Consider the following 18377-nt stretch of genomic DNA (forward strand, 5'->3'; position numbering starts at 1 on the left):
AAGAACAAGAACAAAATTGAGCATTTTAGACGCTATAATTAAGTTGCCTTTAGATATTGCAATCCATATATAAGTCAAAAGTAAATCTATGAAGATCAAGATGACCAATCAAAAGAGGTGTGTATAGGTTTTTTCATTCCATGTCCATTCTACAACTTGCAAACTATTTTTTTTTTGTTGCTCTTTAAAAAAAGGTGCTATGTGCTGGATACTGTAGAATTGTGTTTTTCAACAGCTCTAGCTCTGTGTCTTCTCTTGAAAACATCTTGCCTGAATCTCTTGGTCTCAATTTTTATGTCCATGAAGGGTTTCTTCTCTATGTTTTCCTTTTCACTCTCCAACATCCTTTGCCTCTTTGCCACGGCCATAGCTGCTTCCCTGTCCTCCAATTCTTGGTTCTTTGCCTCTTCCTGCATGTGTCCCACTTCTTGTAAATTAGTCAACGTTGGCCAAACAGATACTATTTTTTTTGTGCGTGTACGAGGATTTCAAGTTTGAAAATGACAGATTATAAGGTTGTCAAAAAATATAATTTTTTTACTCAGAATCCACTTTAAGCTTGGTAAAAGGGAAACATAGAAGTAAATACAGCAAGTGGCAAAGATTTTATAGATCATATTGGAAAAACTTATGAATAAACATCCGAATTTAAAATTAAGCATTGATGTCAAATTTCACCTATCTACGGAATTTTAACTGAATTTTAAAAAGAGAGAACTCAAGACATTGAATCTATCATGTTTGACCAAAACATTAACAAGATAATGCAGAATAATGCTTCAAAGTGCACTTCATGCTTTCCGTTTCACCCACTCCATGCTTCAAAGAACTTTTAAATTATCATGGACTGTACCTTAAGTATTCAATCATGTCGGCTACAAATAAGCCACCACGCATTCCCTCGTTATATTTCAAATAATAATATTTGTTCAAAAGGTAGGTTGCATGCACTTCAACACAATTACGCTGATGTTCAAATAAATAAATTTTAGTTGAAGTAGCTGTAAATGGATAGCAAACTTCTTGAAATTTGTACACATAAATCTCAATACAGAGAGTGTTAAAGTCATCATAATAAAAAATGTGAAGTGAGAAGGACCTGAAGATCATGAATGAGACTGTCAAGTGATTTGATCTTCCTATGAGGCCAGCGGGGAATACCAAATTCTCTGCACTTTCTCTTTAGAACAGTAAGCCCAACATTTAGATTTCTTGATGCTTCTACAATTGGCATACCAAAGTACTTCACCAAATCTGATAAAGAAATTTTTGCTACAAGATCACTGGGTGCCCTCTTTTTCTTCACTAGAAAACCTGCAAATCCTCACCTCATCTGTTAGATTAAGATATGAATATTTATGCATATGACACACAACATTAGTAAGCTTCACACATGGGGTTTGAGAATTTATGTACAGGATCACAAAAAAAATTTAATAAATAAATTGTATACTGCTAAGACTGAACTGCTGGGATAAAAAGGATAATAATTGACAACATTCAAAATTGAGAGCAACATGGTATACAGGATTGAAGTTAATAACAACAATCCTTTAAAAAAGAGGGAATCGTCAGAAGTTTTAAAACGTAAAAAAGAAGTTCCATTTTTATGTCAGTCATAAAGAGGATTCCTGTATTTGATTAGCATTTGAGAACTTTTCTACATTCAGAACCGTAGAATTAAGTTACAACAAATATGGTCATGACAGTCAAAACTTGGAGATATTGTAACAGATAGGTTTCACCAAAAGATTGAATATGTCCATGTAGTAACAAAGCTGCAGAACAAACTTGCTAAATAGGTTATGTCTGTTAGATAACTGAGAGCATTGACTCTGAACCTGGTGAGCTTTCAACATCTGTCTCATTGTCCGGTGACTCAGACTCATAGTCTTCATAAGGAAGAAAATTGAGATCCTGATCAAGAACGGGAAAGACTTTTCGTGATGGTTGGAAATTGTTGCTGTGTCCTTGCCTTTCTTCTCCTGTAGAGTCTTGGGCTATATCTCTGTCTTCCTCCTTCCGGTTCAACTTGTATATCATGTGGAGATCATCAAGCAAGTTTGGAATCATCTTAAGCTTTGGGTTTCTGAAAATTAAAAAAGAATAATAAGAGGGAGTTAGATCTATGATAAGTTACTTTGTAGAAGTAATCGGAAACAAAATGGAGAAGCTCAGAAGATTTAAAACTTGTAGAAGTGGTGGAGCAGTCTTGTAGCGAGATATTTTTGAGTCAAACAGTAGTAATGGTTTTATGAAACAGTGAAATAGTGATATCAAGACAAGGCTATTAAGAATATAGGCATGTCATATCAAACATAATGATGTTCAAATACATAATTATGCAATTTGGAGATAATGTCATTCCTGCCAAAAGAGAGTAGGACTGGAAATTCAATGAAATCCAGAACTACCCACAAGCTTTCACTCCACTATGGACAGGAAGAAAGTGAAAAAAATGAGGTTTAAAACCCTGAAAGGACAAAAATAATGAACAGGATAAAATATAAATATTTGAAAATTCATAGAAAAAAAATAGGGGATGAGTTTTAGGGAATTTTAGGGAGAAAGAGAGAAGGTAGGGAAAGTTAAAATAAGAAGTTATATGCTTTCCAAGCCTTTCCAGAAATTAAAGGCACTAAGGTAGGCATGCCTTCCCCTTAAATGGATATTAATAAGAAAATTATGCAGAATACCTTCTGTTTGTTGAAGAAACATATAGTATATGTTTTAATATCACCTTGTTCCCCTTTAATTAGGAAGGGGGGGAAAATCAACTTTTTATGAGGGGAATGGAGATTGGAGAAGAATTGGTCTACTCTATTCCGTTCCTTTTCTTTAAAATTTAAATAAAATGCAAAGCATATATTCAAGTATTTCAGCTTCATACATGAAGAATCAACTTTATTCTTGATTCCCTCTCCTCCTCAAAGTGTAAACAAGGTAGTATCAATTGTTCCTTTTTGTCTTGGTAAACCAGTCATATAAATATAAGACTATTACATGAAAGATAAATCTGAATGCCATATTAGAAAATGGTTAAGTGAACATATTGCATTGTCTCTGCACTGGAAGACAACAAAATGTTACTGATTGAGGGGATAAAATTCTACATGAATATCTCTGAATACATCTCCCAATTTTTGGGTGTTTTGGGGAAGGGTCATCCATAGTTTTCACCTTAAGAAACATCTGATATATTTTTTTCAGTAAAACCAAACATAAATTGCTTCAACCATTGATGCTATCACTTACTAACCTTTGCTTATATCCCAGGACTAACGGGAAGACCAAAAACATATTCTGGTCAGACAGCTTAGCTTTGTTCTGTTATGAATCCTACTAGTAAAATAGCACTAATGCTATTCCCACTTAAAATTTCCACTACACTTTTTTCCTATATATCTCTCTCTACCACATCACTGGTTAAGTCTCACTTTTCTCTCTTGTTTTCTTATATCACTCTTTGCTGTGAGAATTTTAAGTGAGAATAATATTACTCTTAAAATAGGGACTATAAAAAATTATAGAGGGATATATTTTCTAAATTTAATTTAATATCATTCCATGGTCACTCCACTTCCTGCTATTTCAACTTTTCTGTACAAAGAACTCATAACCATAAGTATGCTCTGGAGACTGGAGTCATAAGTGACTAATCGCCATATACATAAAGATTTTTTGGGACACCAGTAAAGTCCTCTACTCCAATAAACATGACGAATTGTGATCTTTCTATTAGAGGGTTATGTCATGAGATGGAAAGAAACTGTTTATTACTTGTGCAGAGGTCTGCCAGTTCTATGCCAAAGCGTTTAACACTTCAATATCTTTCATTCCCACAAGAGAAGAGAACTCTCTCATGTTCTCCAGGGAAAAAAGAGAATCCACATCCCTTATCTGTTATAAACTATAAATTTACAACTCAAATTTAGCTTTTGGTTAAAATGTACACATATCAACCCAATTTGCACACATTACAAAATTTTGCTTCTCTATTTTTAAATGCGATTCATTCAAGGTGGGGAAATCTTGGTGGGAACAAAGAGCTAACTACATAATCATATAACGAAAAGGGATCGATTCCAATTCAGTATATGTTATGGACTAATGTGAAAGGCAAATGTAGGGCTAAGCAGATATACCTTGTAACCAACAAAAGCCGTGGAATGCGGCAAAATTGAGGAGTGTGATCGGCATGAAACGCAAAGACACAAAGCCACACTCCATTCCGGTGCCCTTCACACACTTCAGAAACACGAGATTTCACCAATCCAGGAATTGGGGTAGCCTGCATTTCCACATAGGAGCCACTCTCTGAAAACACAAACTCTCTCTCAACTTCCCTTTTCTCTCCACCCCCTCGGCGGTACACATGCACGCTCCTCATCAACTCTGTAATCCACAAACCCACAAAGGAAATAAACAAACAAAAAACGAAATTCCACCACCCCACAAAAAAAAAAAATCACATTTTTCAACGAAAAACGAAACTTGGAATGAAAATGACAAGGGAAACAGAATCTGGGTCAAGAGAGAGATGCATGGTGACATACATACCTGGTTGGAGGGTGTTGTTGAAGACTAGTAGGTTGGTGAGCAAAGTGGTGTTGGTGTGCGAGGAATCCATGAAGGGGTCATGAGAAAGAGAAAGAGACAGGAAGCAATAGCATGAAGCGTGGACTTAATAGAAGGAAGAGAATGAGGCAAAAACCAGCTTTTAAGTGCAAGTTTGCATGATCTTCCGCTTTTTTTTGTTGGCTTCGGATCAGTTTAGAATCATTCCCAGCTAAAATAAGGTACTTTTGCTCCTTAGTCTTTTTCTTTTGTCACCTCCTTACTCTCCTTTTACCTTCATTTATTTTTCTTCACCTTTTTTGGTTCGATGTAAATTTATTGTGCAGCCGTTTAATTACTCCATATCGATACGTTTCCTTGTGAATCGAAGTGATTTTCTTATAACAAGCTGGTGCAGCTTACATGAATAGACTATCTGAATGTTATAAATTGTTAATATCAGTGTTTAATTTTTACAAATAAAAAATGATTTTTTATGTGGTTGTTGAATTAGAGGAATCTAAGCGAATAGCTTGCTTTTTCAAGTACATCATATATCAAGATTTAACTTTTAAAATTAAAATATTTGGGATAAAATTGTGTTTTAAATCTTTCGATTCTCACTTAAAATTAATCTTAATCTTTATGTGTGTGTTTTGGGTTCTGACAAAAAAAAAATAGAAGAAAAAGTGTGTGTTTCGGGTGATGATACATTTTTATGGTGTGAATGAAGCTATGGTTATATTGCTTCTAGATTTTTATTTTTACGTGATTAAGGACAATCACCATCAAACTAAACATAACGTAAAAAAATGATTTTGTTTCTTGTATTTTTTTCCTATAATTAGTGAATTTCATTCTTTTTATAGAACTTAAGAAATTATGATATAAGAGACCAAATTCTATTTAAAAAAATTATAAGAGACTAATTTTATTAATTATTAAAATTAAGAGGACCAAAATTATCATTTTTAGAGTATATAAATTGACATAAATTTTGAACGAAAATTGATTGACTACATATTTTACGTTTGTTTTAATGATAGTATTATTTTAAAAGGAAATAACACACCGAAAATTAATAAATATAATGACATAAAATAACGTAGAAAGAGTTGTCTCGATTGAAAGCATCAAACCGGGTTTTCGCGGAGGCATTTACTAACCGCTTGTTTGTTTTCAGGTTTTTTTTTTATGTCTGCAAATGCTTCTTTCACGTGTCTTGAAATACATTTTACGATTTTATTTTTTTTGTGGTGAAACGACCAATTATAAATGCCTTAAACGTAAAAGAGATGATGAACTGCTATGATGCGTTTGATTATTATGAAACATTTCATTTACTACTTAAAATTATTATTGATAAAAAATTCATTTTGATTTTAAATCTTATAATTAAAATTTTTCTTTTATTACAGCAAATAAAAATAAAAAATATTAAAATTTTAGTCTTAGATATTTTTTCTATAATTACTAAATTAATCCCTACTATTTTTGTTTTTTTCCTGAAGTAAAGATTATTTCTTAGTAATTTTAAAATTATAAGAATGAAAAATCAAATTTATAAAGTATAAGGATTAAGACAAAGAAAAACATGTTGTGAAAAAAATTAAAAACATATTTATTTTAATTAAGACAGTGCAATTATTATATTATAAGTTTCTTATTCATAATTAAAATCATCGGTTGTCCATAATTTATTATCCAAATCAAGGTTGGCTACACGGCTAAAGATAAAGTCTAATAAAGTTAGTTTGTTTTTCTAAACAAAGTTTTTTTATACACAAAGTCAAAATTTGAAATAAATAATGTTTTAAAAAAATTGTTATTATTGATATATTTTATCTTAGGTTTAATTGCTTTTGGGGGTTCTTTAGTTTCAATTATATGCAATTTCCGTCCTTCTAAATTTTTTTAAGCCAATTAAGTCAATTTATTTTTAAAATTAAATAAAATTAGTCCATATTTTTTTATAAATCCTTCAAATTCTCATTTTCTACTAAATTTTTTACAACTAAAATGATTATATTGCTTTCTCTAGTTTCAACTTACTAACTAAAACATCAAATCTCACCTAGAATTAATAAATAAAAAATATTATTTTATACATATAATAATAATAATAATGTGAGAGTTTTAAATTTAAAAATTTAAGCAGTAAAAAAATAGAAAAATTTAACTGTGAGATCAATATTATCTTTTGAAAGTAAAAAGACCTAATTTATTTAAAAATTTAAAAATAATTAAAATTAAGGAAACCAAAATTAGAATTAAACATTTATCTTATATGACAACTTGCATTTATAAAAACATATTGTTATACATTTTTTTTTACATACTATATATCACTGTCACATTTTTTTTATTTAGATTATATTAAAAATAAATGTAACCTAAAAGAATACTAATAAGTTCAATAGTTATATCAAATAAATGAGTCTAATAAAAGCCATTAACTAGAGTAAAAAAAAAATACAAGAAAGACTAATTAATTGATTAAGGCATGTTATAAAATCACATCAGTTACCTGAACAACTACTAATACATAAATAAGAATCAATTCAGTTCCTTTGAAAATAAAATAAAAAATAAAAAAGAATCAATTTAGTTTCATGTCAGAATTGAGACATATCTTTCCGCTTACTTGTATAGTTGCACATTCGTGGTTGAAATATTTATTTGCATTAATTACTTTTCTGAGTCATCGTTAATATAATATTTTTTTTTCACCGAACAGTAAAAAAATTATTATATAGAAAATTTGCTAATATATATATATATATATATATATAACAATTGTTAAAGTGTTGAAATGTAAATTATTATTTTTTATTTTATTAATATATTAAAATTATTTATTTTATTTTTATTCACTTTAAAAGATAAAATATTATATAATTATAGGCAACATAATTGAATATTTTAATTTAAACTAAATTATAATTTTATTTGTCTTTTAATTTTAAATTTATAATTTTAATCTATTTTTTATGTGATTTTGGTCTATCTAATTTTTTTTAAAAAAAGCATACCTTTGGTCTCATCTTTAATTTTTATATGTTTTATTTCTTTTATTTTTGACCAATTAAACTCAAGACCTACCATGTTAATTTAACGTAACATAAAAAATTAATTAAAATAAAAAATAACTTATGAAAAATTGAATATTTAACGAAAAATATGGATTTAAAAAAATGGAAAACCAAAAAACAAAGATCAAAACAACGAATCAGAAATTAAAAAGAGACATAAATTATAATTTAACCTTCAAGAGTAACATGTTTTTTTAAGAACAAATCTCATTGATAAGCCATCAAGCAGTGATCAAACTAAAAGCAAAAACAATAATTTATGAGTAATATGTAATAATTCATTTTATTAATTGGCCGGTCACGGTGGTGCTTTGATTATGTGTTTATCAGCTCTAAAATTCAACACAAACTTTCTTTTTTTTTTTCTATCAATAGTTTAAATCTTCTTGATGAAATCTTCTAAGTGAATATCTATTAAATATTATTAATAATATCATGATATCTTTGACGTTGTCATGTAGTATTTGGTTGGGAATGTTTATTCATTTTACTATTTCACTAAAAAAATGTTGCAAATTCACTTATTCTTATTCAATAAGCATGCCATTACTCATAAAAAAATAAGCATGTCATATTGAATATTTATTACTTAGGAATTGAAATCAGGATTTTTTATTGATAAAGATAATAAACCACTAATACATTCATTTCATTTACTTAACTATGTTAAAATCATATTTTTTTATATATCATTAGTTAAAAGTTATTATTTTTTTTCAAATTATCAAAATTTATAAATTAAAAAATAACTCTTGATTAATGATATATAAAAACAAGTGTCTTAATGATTTATTATTTTTTTCTATAAATATCTTCAAAATATCTCCATTTTAATAGGAACAATGATAGTATTTCAATGATTAAAAAAATAGTATTTCAAATATCTTCTCATTTTATAAGTAATAATAAAATAATTTCAGAAACAAGAAGACTCTAATTTAGAGACACAACTTCGAAGAGATTTTTTTTTTTTGAATGGGAGTATTTTTTTAATGTACATGAATCTCACTTTAATGCGAAAGAATCATAATGTTTTTTAATAGTAATTTTTTCATACATGAATTTTCCATTATGACAATTAGATTAGATTAAAGGACTTAACTACAAATAAATATAAGTTCAAATATTTAATTAAAAATCAGAAATCTAATTAAAAATTATCAAAATAATTTAAAAACCTACGAATTTAACCTAATTAATATGAGTTCTTAACTATGTTGGTAAAAATAATTAAGCTCAACAAAAAAAATTACTAAAACACACACGCGTACACAACCAAATCACGCATTCAAACTTGATGACGGTGTAATTGGAATGATCCGGCGGCACGCAGCGTTTGACCCAGAAGTGGCAAGCAAAGTGTGCGGTACTGTGATTGAACCATTTTTGCTGTCACTGGCAAAGACTTCAAACCTCGTAACTCTGAGACACTGCAACCAAATCCACGCTAAGCTCATAGCCTCCCAATGCATTTCACAAACCCACTTAACCAACAACCTCTTGAGCCTGTACGCCAAATTTGGCCACTTTCGCCATGCCCACCTCCTGTTCGACCAAATGCCTCAGAGGAACGTTTTCACCTGGACAACCTTAATTTCCTCGCATTTCCGAACCGGGTCACTTCCAAAAGCCTTTGAGATGTTTAATCACATTTGTGCATTGAATGAGAGACCCAATGAGTACACCTTCTCTGTTCTGCTTCGAGCTTGTGCCACTCCTTCATTGTGGAATGTGGGTTTGCAGATTCATGGCCTGCTGGTTCGGTCTGGGCTTGAGAGGAACAAGTTTTCTGGGAGCTCTATTGTGTATATGTACTTTAACAGTGGTAGTAATCTTGGGGATGCATGTTGCGCCTTTCATGACTTGTTGGAGAGAGACCTTGTTGCATGGAATGTTATGATTTCTGGGTTTGCTCGTGTTGGTGACTTTAGCATGGTTCATAGGTTGTTTTCTGAAATGTGGGGAGTGGAAGGCTTGAAACCTGATGATTGTACCTTTGTTAGCTTACTCAAGTGCTGTTCTTCATTGAAAGAGTTAAAGCAAATTCATGGGCTTGCATCTAAGTTTGGTGCTGAAGTTGATGTTGTGGTGGGCAATGCTCTGGTTGACTTGTATGGCAAACATGGGGATGTCAGTTCTTGCAGGAAAGTCTTTGACTCCAAGAAGGAGAAGTATAATTTTGTTTGGAGTTTAATCATTTCAGGCTATTCCATGAACAAAGGGTGAGGAAGCTGTGCATTTCTTCAAGGACATGTGTAGACAAAGGGTGAGACCGGATACTTTGAAAGCCTGTGTTGAATTAGAGGACTTGAACACAGGAGTTCAAGTGCATGGCCAAATGATAAAATATGGGCATCAAAGCCATTTTTTGTAGCAAGTGTGTTGTTCACTCTCTGTGCCAGTGTTGGAGAACTTGTGGATGTGGAAAAGTTGTTCAGAAGAATTGATGATAAAGATATTGTAACATGGAATTCAATGATCTTGGCTCATGCTCGGTTGACGCAGGGATCTGGTTCCTCTATGAAACTATTACAAGAACTTCATGGAACAACCTCTTTGCAAATTCAAGGTGCCTCCTTGGTTGCTGTTTTAAAGTTTTGTGAGAATAAGTCAGATTTACCAGGTAGGCAAATTCATTCACTTGTAGTGAAATCAAGTGTAAGTCATCATACTTTTGTTGGCAATGCATTAGTCCACATGTACTCTGAGTGTGGACAAATTGGTGATGCATTTAAAGCTTTTGTTGACATTGGAAAGATGATGGTTCTTGGAGTTCTATTATTGGAAATTATAGACAAAATGGGATGGAACCAAAAGCTTTAGAGCTATGTAAAAACATGTTCGCTGATGGAATTACTTTTACGGGTTATAGCCTTCCCCTGTCTATTTCAGCTTGCTCACAACTTTCAGCTATACATGTGGGTAAACAGCTCCATGTTTTTGCTATCAAGTCTGGTTACAACCATGATGTGTATGTTGGAAGTTCCATTATAGCTATGTACGCTAAATGTGGAATCATGGAGGAGTCAGAGAGCTGTCCAAAAAAAAATGGAGGAGTCAGAGAAAGTTTTTGATGAACAAGTAGAGCCAAATGAAGTAATTTATAATGCCATGATCTGTGGATATGCTCACATGGAAAAGCACAAGCCATAGAAGTATTCAGTAAGTTAGAGAAGAATGGTTTGACCCCCAATTATGTAACTTTCTTATCTGTACTATCAGCTTGTAGCCATTCGGGTTATGTAGAAGATACGATGCATTTCTTTACATTGATTCTTAACAAATACAAGATTAAGCCAGAATCTGAGCATTATTCGTGCTTAGTTGATGCCTATGGTCGGGCAGGAAGGCTAGAGGAAGCTTACCAAACAGTGCAAAAAGATGGAAATGAATCAGCATGGAGAACATTACTAAGTGCTTGTAGGAATCATAATAACAAAGAAATTGGAGAAAAATGTGCAATGAAGATGATAGAATTGAATTCTAGTGATCATGCTGGGTATATTCTTCTTTCCGGCATTTACATTGGAGAGGGAAAATGGGAAGAAGCTCTTAAATGTAGGGAGAGAATGGCTAAGATTCATGTGAAGAAAGATCCAGGTAGTAGTTGGTTGATCTGAGGATCAGAGACCGAGATGGGCATGTGTTTTATACTAATGATGACTCGCCATTATTGGAGTGCAATTTTCAAAAAAATACAAAATAAAATTCTGATATTTCCTTCTATGTTTATACGTTTCGGCTGGTATGGCTAGTGTTTTGCACTACTGTAAAGTCTGATTGATCGACGCATTCTGGCCATACAACTTACTGAGTAGCTGAGAAGAAATGCCCTGGGATACACTAACCATAAACCTTCATTTTCCACTATATTGGAATGAGTAATGACTCACCCACCCACCCATTGTCGTATTTATCTGTAGCTTGAGCAAGCACCACAAGGACAGATACAACATCAGATGTGTACAATAACCATAATTTTATTTCCATATAGATGCAGACACTGCTGCATGCTATTTTCTGACCCCTTGGGCCTTTAGAAAGAAAGATAGAAAAAAAAAAACTAAATAGATAGGTGATATAGTGTTATTAGAAAGAGAGAAAAAAAAAAGTGTCAAAATGGAATATTTGGTCCTTTTTATAAGTTATCAACTAATCTATTAATAATGATTTTCCAATTCTATCCTTTATACTATTATTAGGGAAGAGAAATATTGAAATTGAAGGTTGAATATTAATAATAACATGAAAGAGAAAGAATATGAGATGATAATTTAGGTTAAATATTTATTTAATTATTAATAAAATTAGTTGGATGTGTAATTATGTTAGAGTATAATTAAAAATTTATTTTATTTTTAAACATATTTAATGACTTAACTTTCCTTGATCATGATGATTAAGTTTAAAGTGAGGGGAGGGAGTATTTTTTTTTGGTTGGAAAGCACAACCATGATATTATTTGCTCTAAACGGGCCACACCTTTTTCCGACGGTAGAACTACTTGTCCCCTTCCCCTATCTTTTGATTCATTCTGTACTAAGACGAAGTCAAGTTTTTCCAAAATTAAATGCGCTCGAACAACCAACAATGTTTATGTGTTTGTTAATGTTGCAACAAATCCAAACAAATACGTCCTAAATTCATACAATATTATACAATCAAATCGTTTTCAAAATACAAATCGCAGATGAAGAAGATACAAGAACTAAGTGTTGTACTTCGGCCCCGTGAAACTTCCACTATTCGCCAATCTTAAAACAAGTCGCAACTTTGTCCAACAAACGCTCATAAGTGGATACACAGCACCAAATCCGTATGTGTATGCTTGACAAAAAAAATCAGAATCAGTAACTTCTACTTCCCTGCCTTGAGGACCTTTTTTCGCTTCTGTTCACCTATAAATTAGGAACTGTAACGTTTTACCTCCATAATTAACAATTTTAACCCACATCTTCGACTCTTCCGGGTGCAAACATATCTTTCACAACTTCCTTTCTCCTGCAGTTCTGACATGAAATGCTCAGCCAGTTTGGCCTTGTTTAGCTATCCAGAGTTAACCCATTATCATCCTCATCTGTTGGATCTTCAGGTGATGTTGACTTTGGAAAGAATTCTTCATCGGGGTACATCTGATTAAATAGCTGCGATAGTACCACCACCAAACTAGTAAGCATCAGTTACAGGGCTAATAATTATTAGTCAAGGATTGTAATTTTTTTCTTCTTTATACAGTCATCCTGCCAAAGCAAATACACAAGTGCACAAATATTTTCCCAGTTTGTTTCCTTACTTTTCATTAACAAAAATGATAAGTCCAGAAATAAGGTTTCTAGCTATTTCGGTAACAAGAAGACAGAAATACTGAGAAAATTTATATTTCAAAATGAAGAATAATAAAGACAAACCTTCCTGGTGGCATCTAAAAGGTCATCGTAGTTCAGATTTCCATCAGGTGTAGGAGTGGAGCTGATAAATTCAAGTTTACACTGAAAAGGAGATCAAAGTATATCCATAGTCAAAAAATGATGACCATGTCAACGCTATACAGGTTTGAATTTTGAATCACATTTATCATGACAAAACAGTGGTTGTGTTCTTTGAAAAATGTAAGATATGTAGTCCTTAGGGGCCCTAATACTTTCTTAATCTAAAAAATATTTAACCAAAAATAGAGAGGAATCATGAGTGATGAAGTAAAGGAAAAAAGTTCGCATGCAATATGCAGGTAAAAATAAACATAGTGAAAGGAATAAATCTGTGAACAAGTCCAGGATTAGAAACACACCATAATTAATTTCTGAATATAAAATGCACTCCAGAGCACAATGGGTTTTATATCTTCACTATCACTTTGAACACTTGGAATACTTTCAGAGTTTCCAGATACAGGCAGTGTAAGAAGAGCATTCATGGCTGCTTTTAGTAGCTTCTTTCCTTCATCGGCATCATTGCACATAGTGGAAAAGTATAAAATAAAGCTGAGAAAGAAGAGGCAAATATGGTCAGTTTAAGTTCACATAGGGGAAATATAAATGTTAACAACTAGGAGTTGAATATGAATATACATGAAACAGAACTCTAAAGGTAAATCATGGGAGTAATTGTCACTATCCTGAAGCCTGCAATCAATATAGAAGACATATAACAATGAAAAGAATCCTACGAATTAGCGGCAAAATCCCAAACACAAATTTCTGAATGGTAGCAATTAAATTACAAAAATATTTTTAGATACAATAGTAACTTCTCACTCCCAACCAAAAACAAAATAAAATGATTCTCTTTTTCTTTATATTTTAATGTTCCTAAGCTCCATCAATATGAAGAATAGGCACAATCGGAAAACCCAGCCAGTAGAAATGAGAAGCCTGCTGCTAGTTTCTTGGGTCCTTCATTTTATTTTTTTTGCAAAATGCATTATCCTCTTTCAAGTCTTGGATGCATCCTTTTGATAAAATAAAATGCAAGTTGCTTGCAAAGGAATTTTTCAAAAATTACAACAGAAATTTTGTTATAGAGTTTCACAGCAATATTGCGTTTACCTCCTTTGTTTAAGCAGAGCTTTGGAGGCTCATTCACGGATGTAAAATATTTTGAGTGAATATATAAATCAGAGGCATTATATTATGCTAAATATGCTGTTTGAGCCACTACATAATACTTTATGCTTAATTAGTTTCAAACTACACAACGTGATAGAACAAAGAAACGGAAGATCAAGACAAGCAGAGAAAATAAATTTAAAGGAAAAATGAGCATTCCAATGTTTATTTAGTAAAAAACTTACGTTCCTGCAGGACAAACAGCAAGATTTGATCCTATCTGAAGAGCTTTGATTGATGTCAACTGTTCAGGATACAAAGCTAGAGGGAACAGAGAAAAAGTTAATTTCTTTCCCATGTTTTAATATGCCTCTAATTACAAATGCAGTGTTTAAATCTCTCTTACATCTAGGAGGATACACCACCGAGCAATTTGATACATCTGGCTTTATTGAGCTCCTTGTGATGCATATTCCCCTAGCCACCATTCCTTTAATATCTCTCTGACCCAACATTTGGAGCTTTTCACTGGGAAAATCTCTTGGAGACGAAGACAATGGTGATGGAATCATGAAGGATGGGTCCAGGATTAGTTGGTGGCTATATAAATCCTGACCTGAAGCTAATCTAACACCTTTATAAGACCCCGTAACCTGGAATGTTGGTTTAAAAATGACAAAGATGAAATTCCTTTTGCACTTGACTTCAACCTCGTCTCTTCTCACAAAAAAAGTACTAGAAAACACAGATCAAAGATATATATATATCAGCACCTTATCCATAAGCAGAGAAACAACCGACATTCTTAGAACCTGAATCACAAAAGTATAAGATGTAAATAAGCATATATGGTTAACAAAATAAACAAAAATATTTTGAAGAACATATAAGCAGAAAAATAGTTAACGTCATTTAGTTTATCAACAAAATATCAAGGAAATGCCAAGCATTAAGCACCAGTGTAAAATTGGAAGAAAGAGATACAAACAATAAGCATTTAATATATAGAATTGATGTATAAAACAATGTTCTTATTTTCTGTTTTGATAGAAAGGCATTGAAAGTTTTTAAACAAAAATATGCCAGCTTTAAAGAAGGCACGGAAACTAGAAAATTTCCCTAAGAGTATCATATATCCATTGAAACTTACATAAATGCAACCTTTGACAGCAGCACGGCGACAAAAGGCTTGTGGTAGTTCTCCCTCACCATAAATAGGATAAAGCAAAGCCCCAGGAGCATTGGGAAACCTGAGTAAAACAAGATAAGTATCTAGTAAAGAAAATTAACGGGATCCCTTAAATTAAAAATTAAAAATAAAAAATCAAGGCAAATGTAATACATGGAACAATAAGAATAGGAAAATACCTTCCGACAGATGAGCTGTATAGAGCTAAAGAATCGATTCCGTCTTTTGTTTTAAGTAACTCTATACAAACCTCGTTATTGTCTTGGTCATAATCTAGCATGGCTATAGCATACAAAAGAATCCTGGAGAAGACAAAAAGGCATTACCTTAGTGTACTGAATCATGTCAACAGGTTATGCTTCAATTATATATGGTTTGAGTTTACATTATGCAAAAAAGTGCCAATGAAATATGAAAGAAACAGTTCTCTTCATCACACAAGAAGATGATCAACTTCACTTCTTCAAAAAAAAAACTACAATGCCCCGTCAGACTGTTTAAGCATCCAAATCCAAATCAAGCAAACTAAGCCACTATCAAGCACTTCAAAACACTAATCAAACATCACTGCACCAATTGCTGGGGGGAAATATCAAAAGTGTATAAGTGAAACTCTCACATTACTCTGTCAGTGTGTAAGCCTCCCCCGTTTTGTGATTTGATTTTGATTTTAAAAGCACAACACATAAAATTCTAGCATTCTACTAATATGAAGACCTTTCATTTTGGCATAAACATGTTTACATTATCTTTAACAAAAAACAAAATTAATGATTACAACATAACTTGAAAGTGTTCAGAATCAGACAGGGCAAATGAAACCCTAAGTAAATCCCCTATGCTGAAGTAAGATTATGCTGTGCAGTAAGGAAACTTAAAATAAATCAATTCTCACTAGGAAATGGAAATGGTGAATACGATTTTATCTTAGGCGGCAACTTCATCTTCTCCAAGAAACTAACAAACGCAATCTCCAAATCCTCCTCGGGAATCTTCTCCTCCTGAGTATCATCCAGGTGCTGCTGAACCAGCTTGAAGAACCTCATCAATTGGTTCTTCTCTTTCAGTGAAAGCTTCTTGTCTCTGAAAATCGATCCTCGAGAATCCGGCACGTTCGCCAAACCCGCGTTAGCTTCGTAGACGAAGCTCTCGTCGATTCCTTTGAACTCCAAATACTGCGCCGCGCCTGATTTCATCAACAGATCGATCGTCTTGTCCGCGCAGAACAGCGCCTTTGGACCTCCCAAATCGATGCTGAATTTTCGCGAATTTTCGCTGAGAAACGCGGATTCATCGTAGGTCGCGATTTCTGCGTCGGAGCAGAGGGGTTGTTGGACGAAGTCGATGACAACGACGTCGTCGGAGTCAGTGGTTGTGGCGGCGGCGGAGGGGAGGGAGTGCGGGGAAGAGAGGTAGGAAGTGAGGTCGTGGAGGGAGAGAGAAGCGAAGTGGCTGCCGTAGAAGGAGTTGGGGTCGAGGTGGAGGATGGTTTTGCCGACGGCGGAGGCGGCAGCGGCGATGACGGATTCCGATAGGGCGGTGCCGACGATGATGAGATCGAAGTTGACTGGGTCAATGGGAGGGTAAGAGAAGGGATCTTGGGGTTGGGTCATAGCGACGACGACGGCGCGTGCAGGTTAGTTGCCGTCTGTGTCGTGCAGGTTTGTCCTAGTATTGGATTGGGTTACCTAAGGCTAAGGAACAATATTTTTATTTGGTTTAATTAGGAGTTGATCCTATAGTTTTATCATTTATAATTTTAAAGTTTTATATTTTACATTTTAATTTTTTTCCTGTAATTTAAAGGTGATTTTTTTTGGTTTTTGATTTATATTTTAATTTTTTTTAATTTCTATCATTTATAAGTAATATTTTTAGTACATGTATCTTATATTTTAATTTTTTTTAGTTATGATTATTAAAATATGAGTAATATTATCGATTACAAATATTTCGTAACTAATTTATTACAAGATAATTTATAATAAAAAATAATTAATAATTTATAATTAATTTGTAACTAATTATTTTTATATATTTTTTTAATAAAAACTAAAAGGTTATTACAATATAAATTATATAGACTAGAAAAGATCTTTTTAAAATTAAGAGAGAATTAAAATATAACTAAAAAATTATTTTTAAATATAAAAATTAAAAAATAATTAAAATATAAATAATAAAGACTAAAAGAATCATTAATTTATAAATAATAAAAAATATGAATCTTGAGATTAAATAGATCTTTTTATTTTAATTTCTGATTTTTTTAAATATCTTTTTAATCCATCCCGTTCTTAAAGATGTATAGTACGGTCACATTAATCATGGAAAATAAGAAAATTAAGAAGAAGAAAAAAGTTTACTTTTAATGTAATATGTGAATATATTAGTTCCAAATGACCAAAAATTCGCATGAGTTGAATAATAATATTAACAAATATTTAAGGAGTAAGCAGATAAGTTTAAGAATCAATTTTGAATTTTCTTAGTTTAAAGACACTTTAAAACTTTCAACAACCAAAATGATATTTTATCCTTTTAATTTCTACAAATTACAGATATTCAGTTTTAATTTCATGAAACAATTTCAATTACTCTTCGTCTTCCATTATCATTTTTCATACTTATACGGTTTTACCATATGGAATGACATAGTAGTCTACTTATGTGACATGACAACTACATAGCTGTCACATAGCAGTAACATGGTAATTAAGTGTTGTTTGTGCTGTTTTAAAAAAATATTATTGTCTCAAGAAAATTATTAAATTTCGATTTTAATCCTCATTAAATATAAGAGATTCTAATCAGTTACACACTCGGTGTTGGTTACCTTTTACCATCCTCCAACTTGTTGAAGGTAACAAAACATGAAATACAGTCGTATTGTATTGCCTGCAATTTGATTACGGGAAAATAAGGAATTGATGCATTGAAGATTGGGTTTAAACTTTGTCTATATTTATATTACAAAACAAATTGAAATACTTA

General features: G+C 32.1%; 2 protein-coding genes and 1 pseudogene across 2 annotated transcripts; 1 reads left to right on the forward strand and 2 right to left on the reverse strand.

The window, feature by feature from the left end:
- Positions 1–16: 16 nt before the first annotated feature.
- LOC114374639 (protein RKD5-like) lies at positions 17–4979 on the reverse strand. The gene is made up of 5 exons (XM_028332305.1): positions 4561–4979; positions 4146–4395; positions 1842–2089; positions 1100–1314; positions 17–410 (listed from the first exon to the last, which is right to left on the reverse strand). The coding sequence occupies exons 1-5, from the start codon at positions 4628–4630 to the stop codon at positions 198–200; spliced, it is 996 nt and encodes a 331-aa protein (XP_028188106.1). The 5' UTR covers positions 4631–4979; the 3' UTR covers positions 17–197.
- Positions 4980–8884: 3905 nt separating this feature from the next.
- Positions 8885–11375, forward strand: LOC114375202 (annotated as a pseudogene).
- Positions 11376–12215: 840 nt separating this feature from the next.
- LOC114376971 (rab escort protein 1-like) lies at positions 12216–17095 on the reverse strand. Its single transcript, XM_028335317.1, has 9 exons — positions 16302–17095; positions 15563–15685; positions 15345–15444; positions 14968–15006; positions 14601–14847; positions 14440–14515; positions 13438–13630; positions 13058–13138; positions 12216–12793 (listed from the first exon to the last, which is right to left on the reverse strand). The coding sequence occupies exons 1-9, from the start codon at positions 16994–16996 to the stop codon at positions 12692–12694; spliced, it is 1656 nt and encodes a 551-aa protein (XP_028191118.1). The 5' UTR covers positions 16997–17095; the 3' UTR covers positions 12216–12691.
- Positions 17096–18377: the final 1282 nt, after the last annotated feature.

The sequence above is a fragment of the Glycine soja genome, chromosome 11, assembly GCF_004193775.1.
Source record: "Glycine soja cultivar W05 chromosome 11, ASM419377v2, whole genome shotgun sequence".
NCBI lineage: Eukaryota > Viridiplantae > Streptophyta > Magnoliopsida > Fabales > Fabaceae > Glycine > Glycine soja.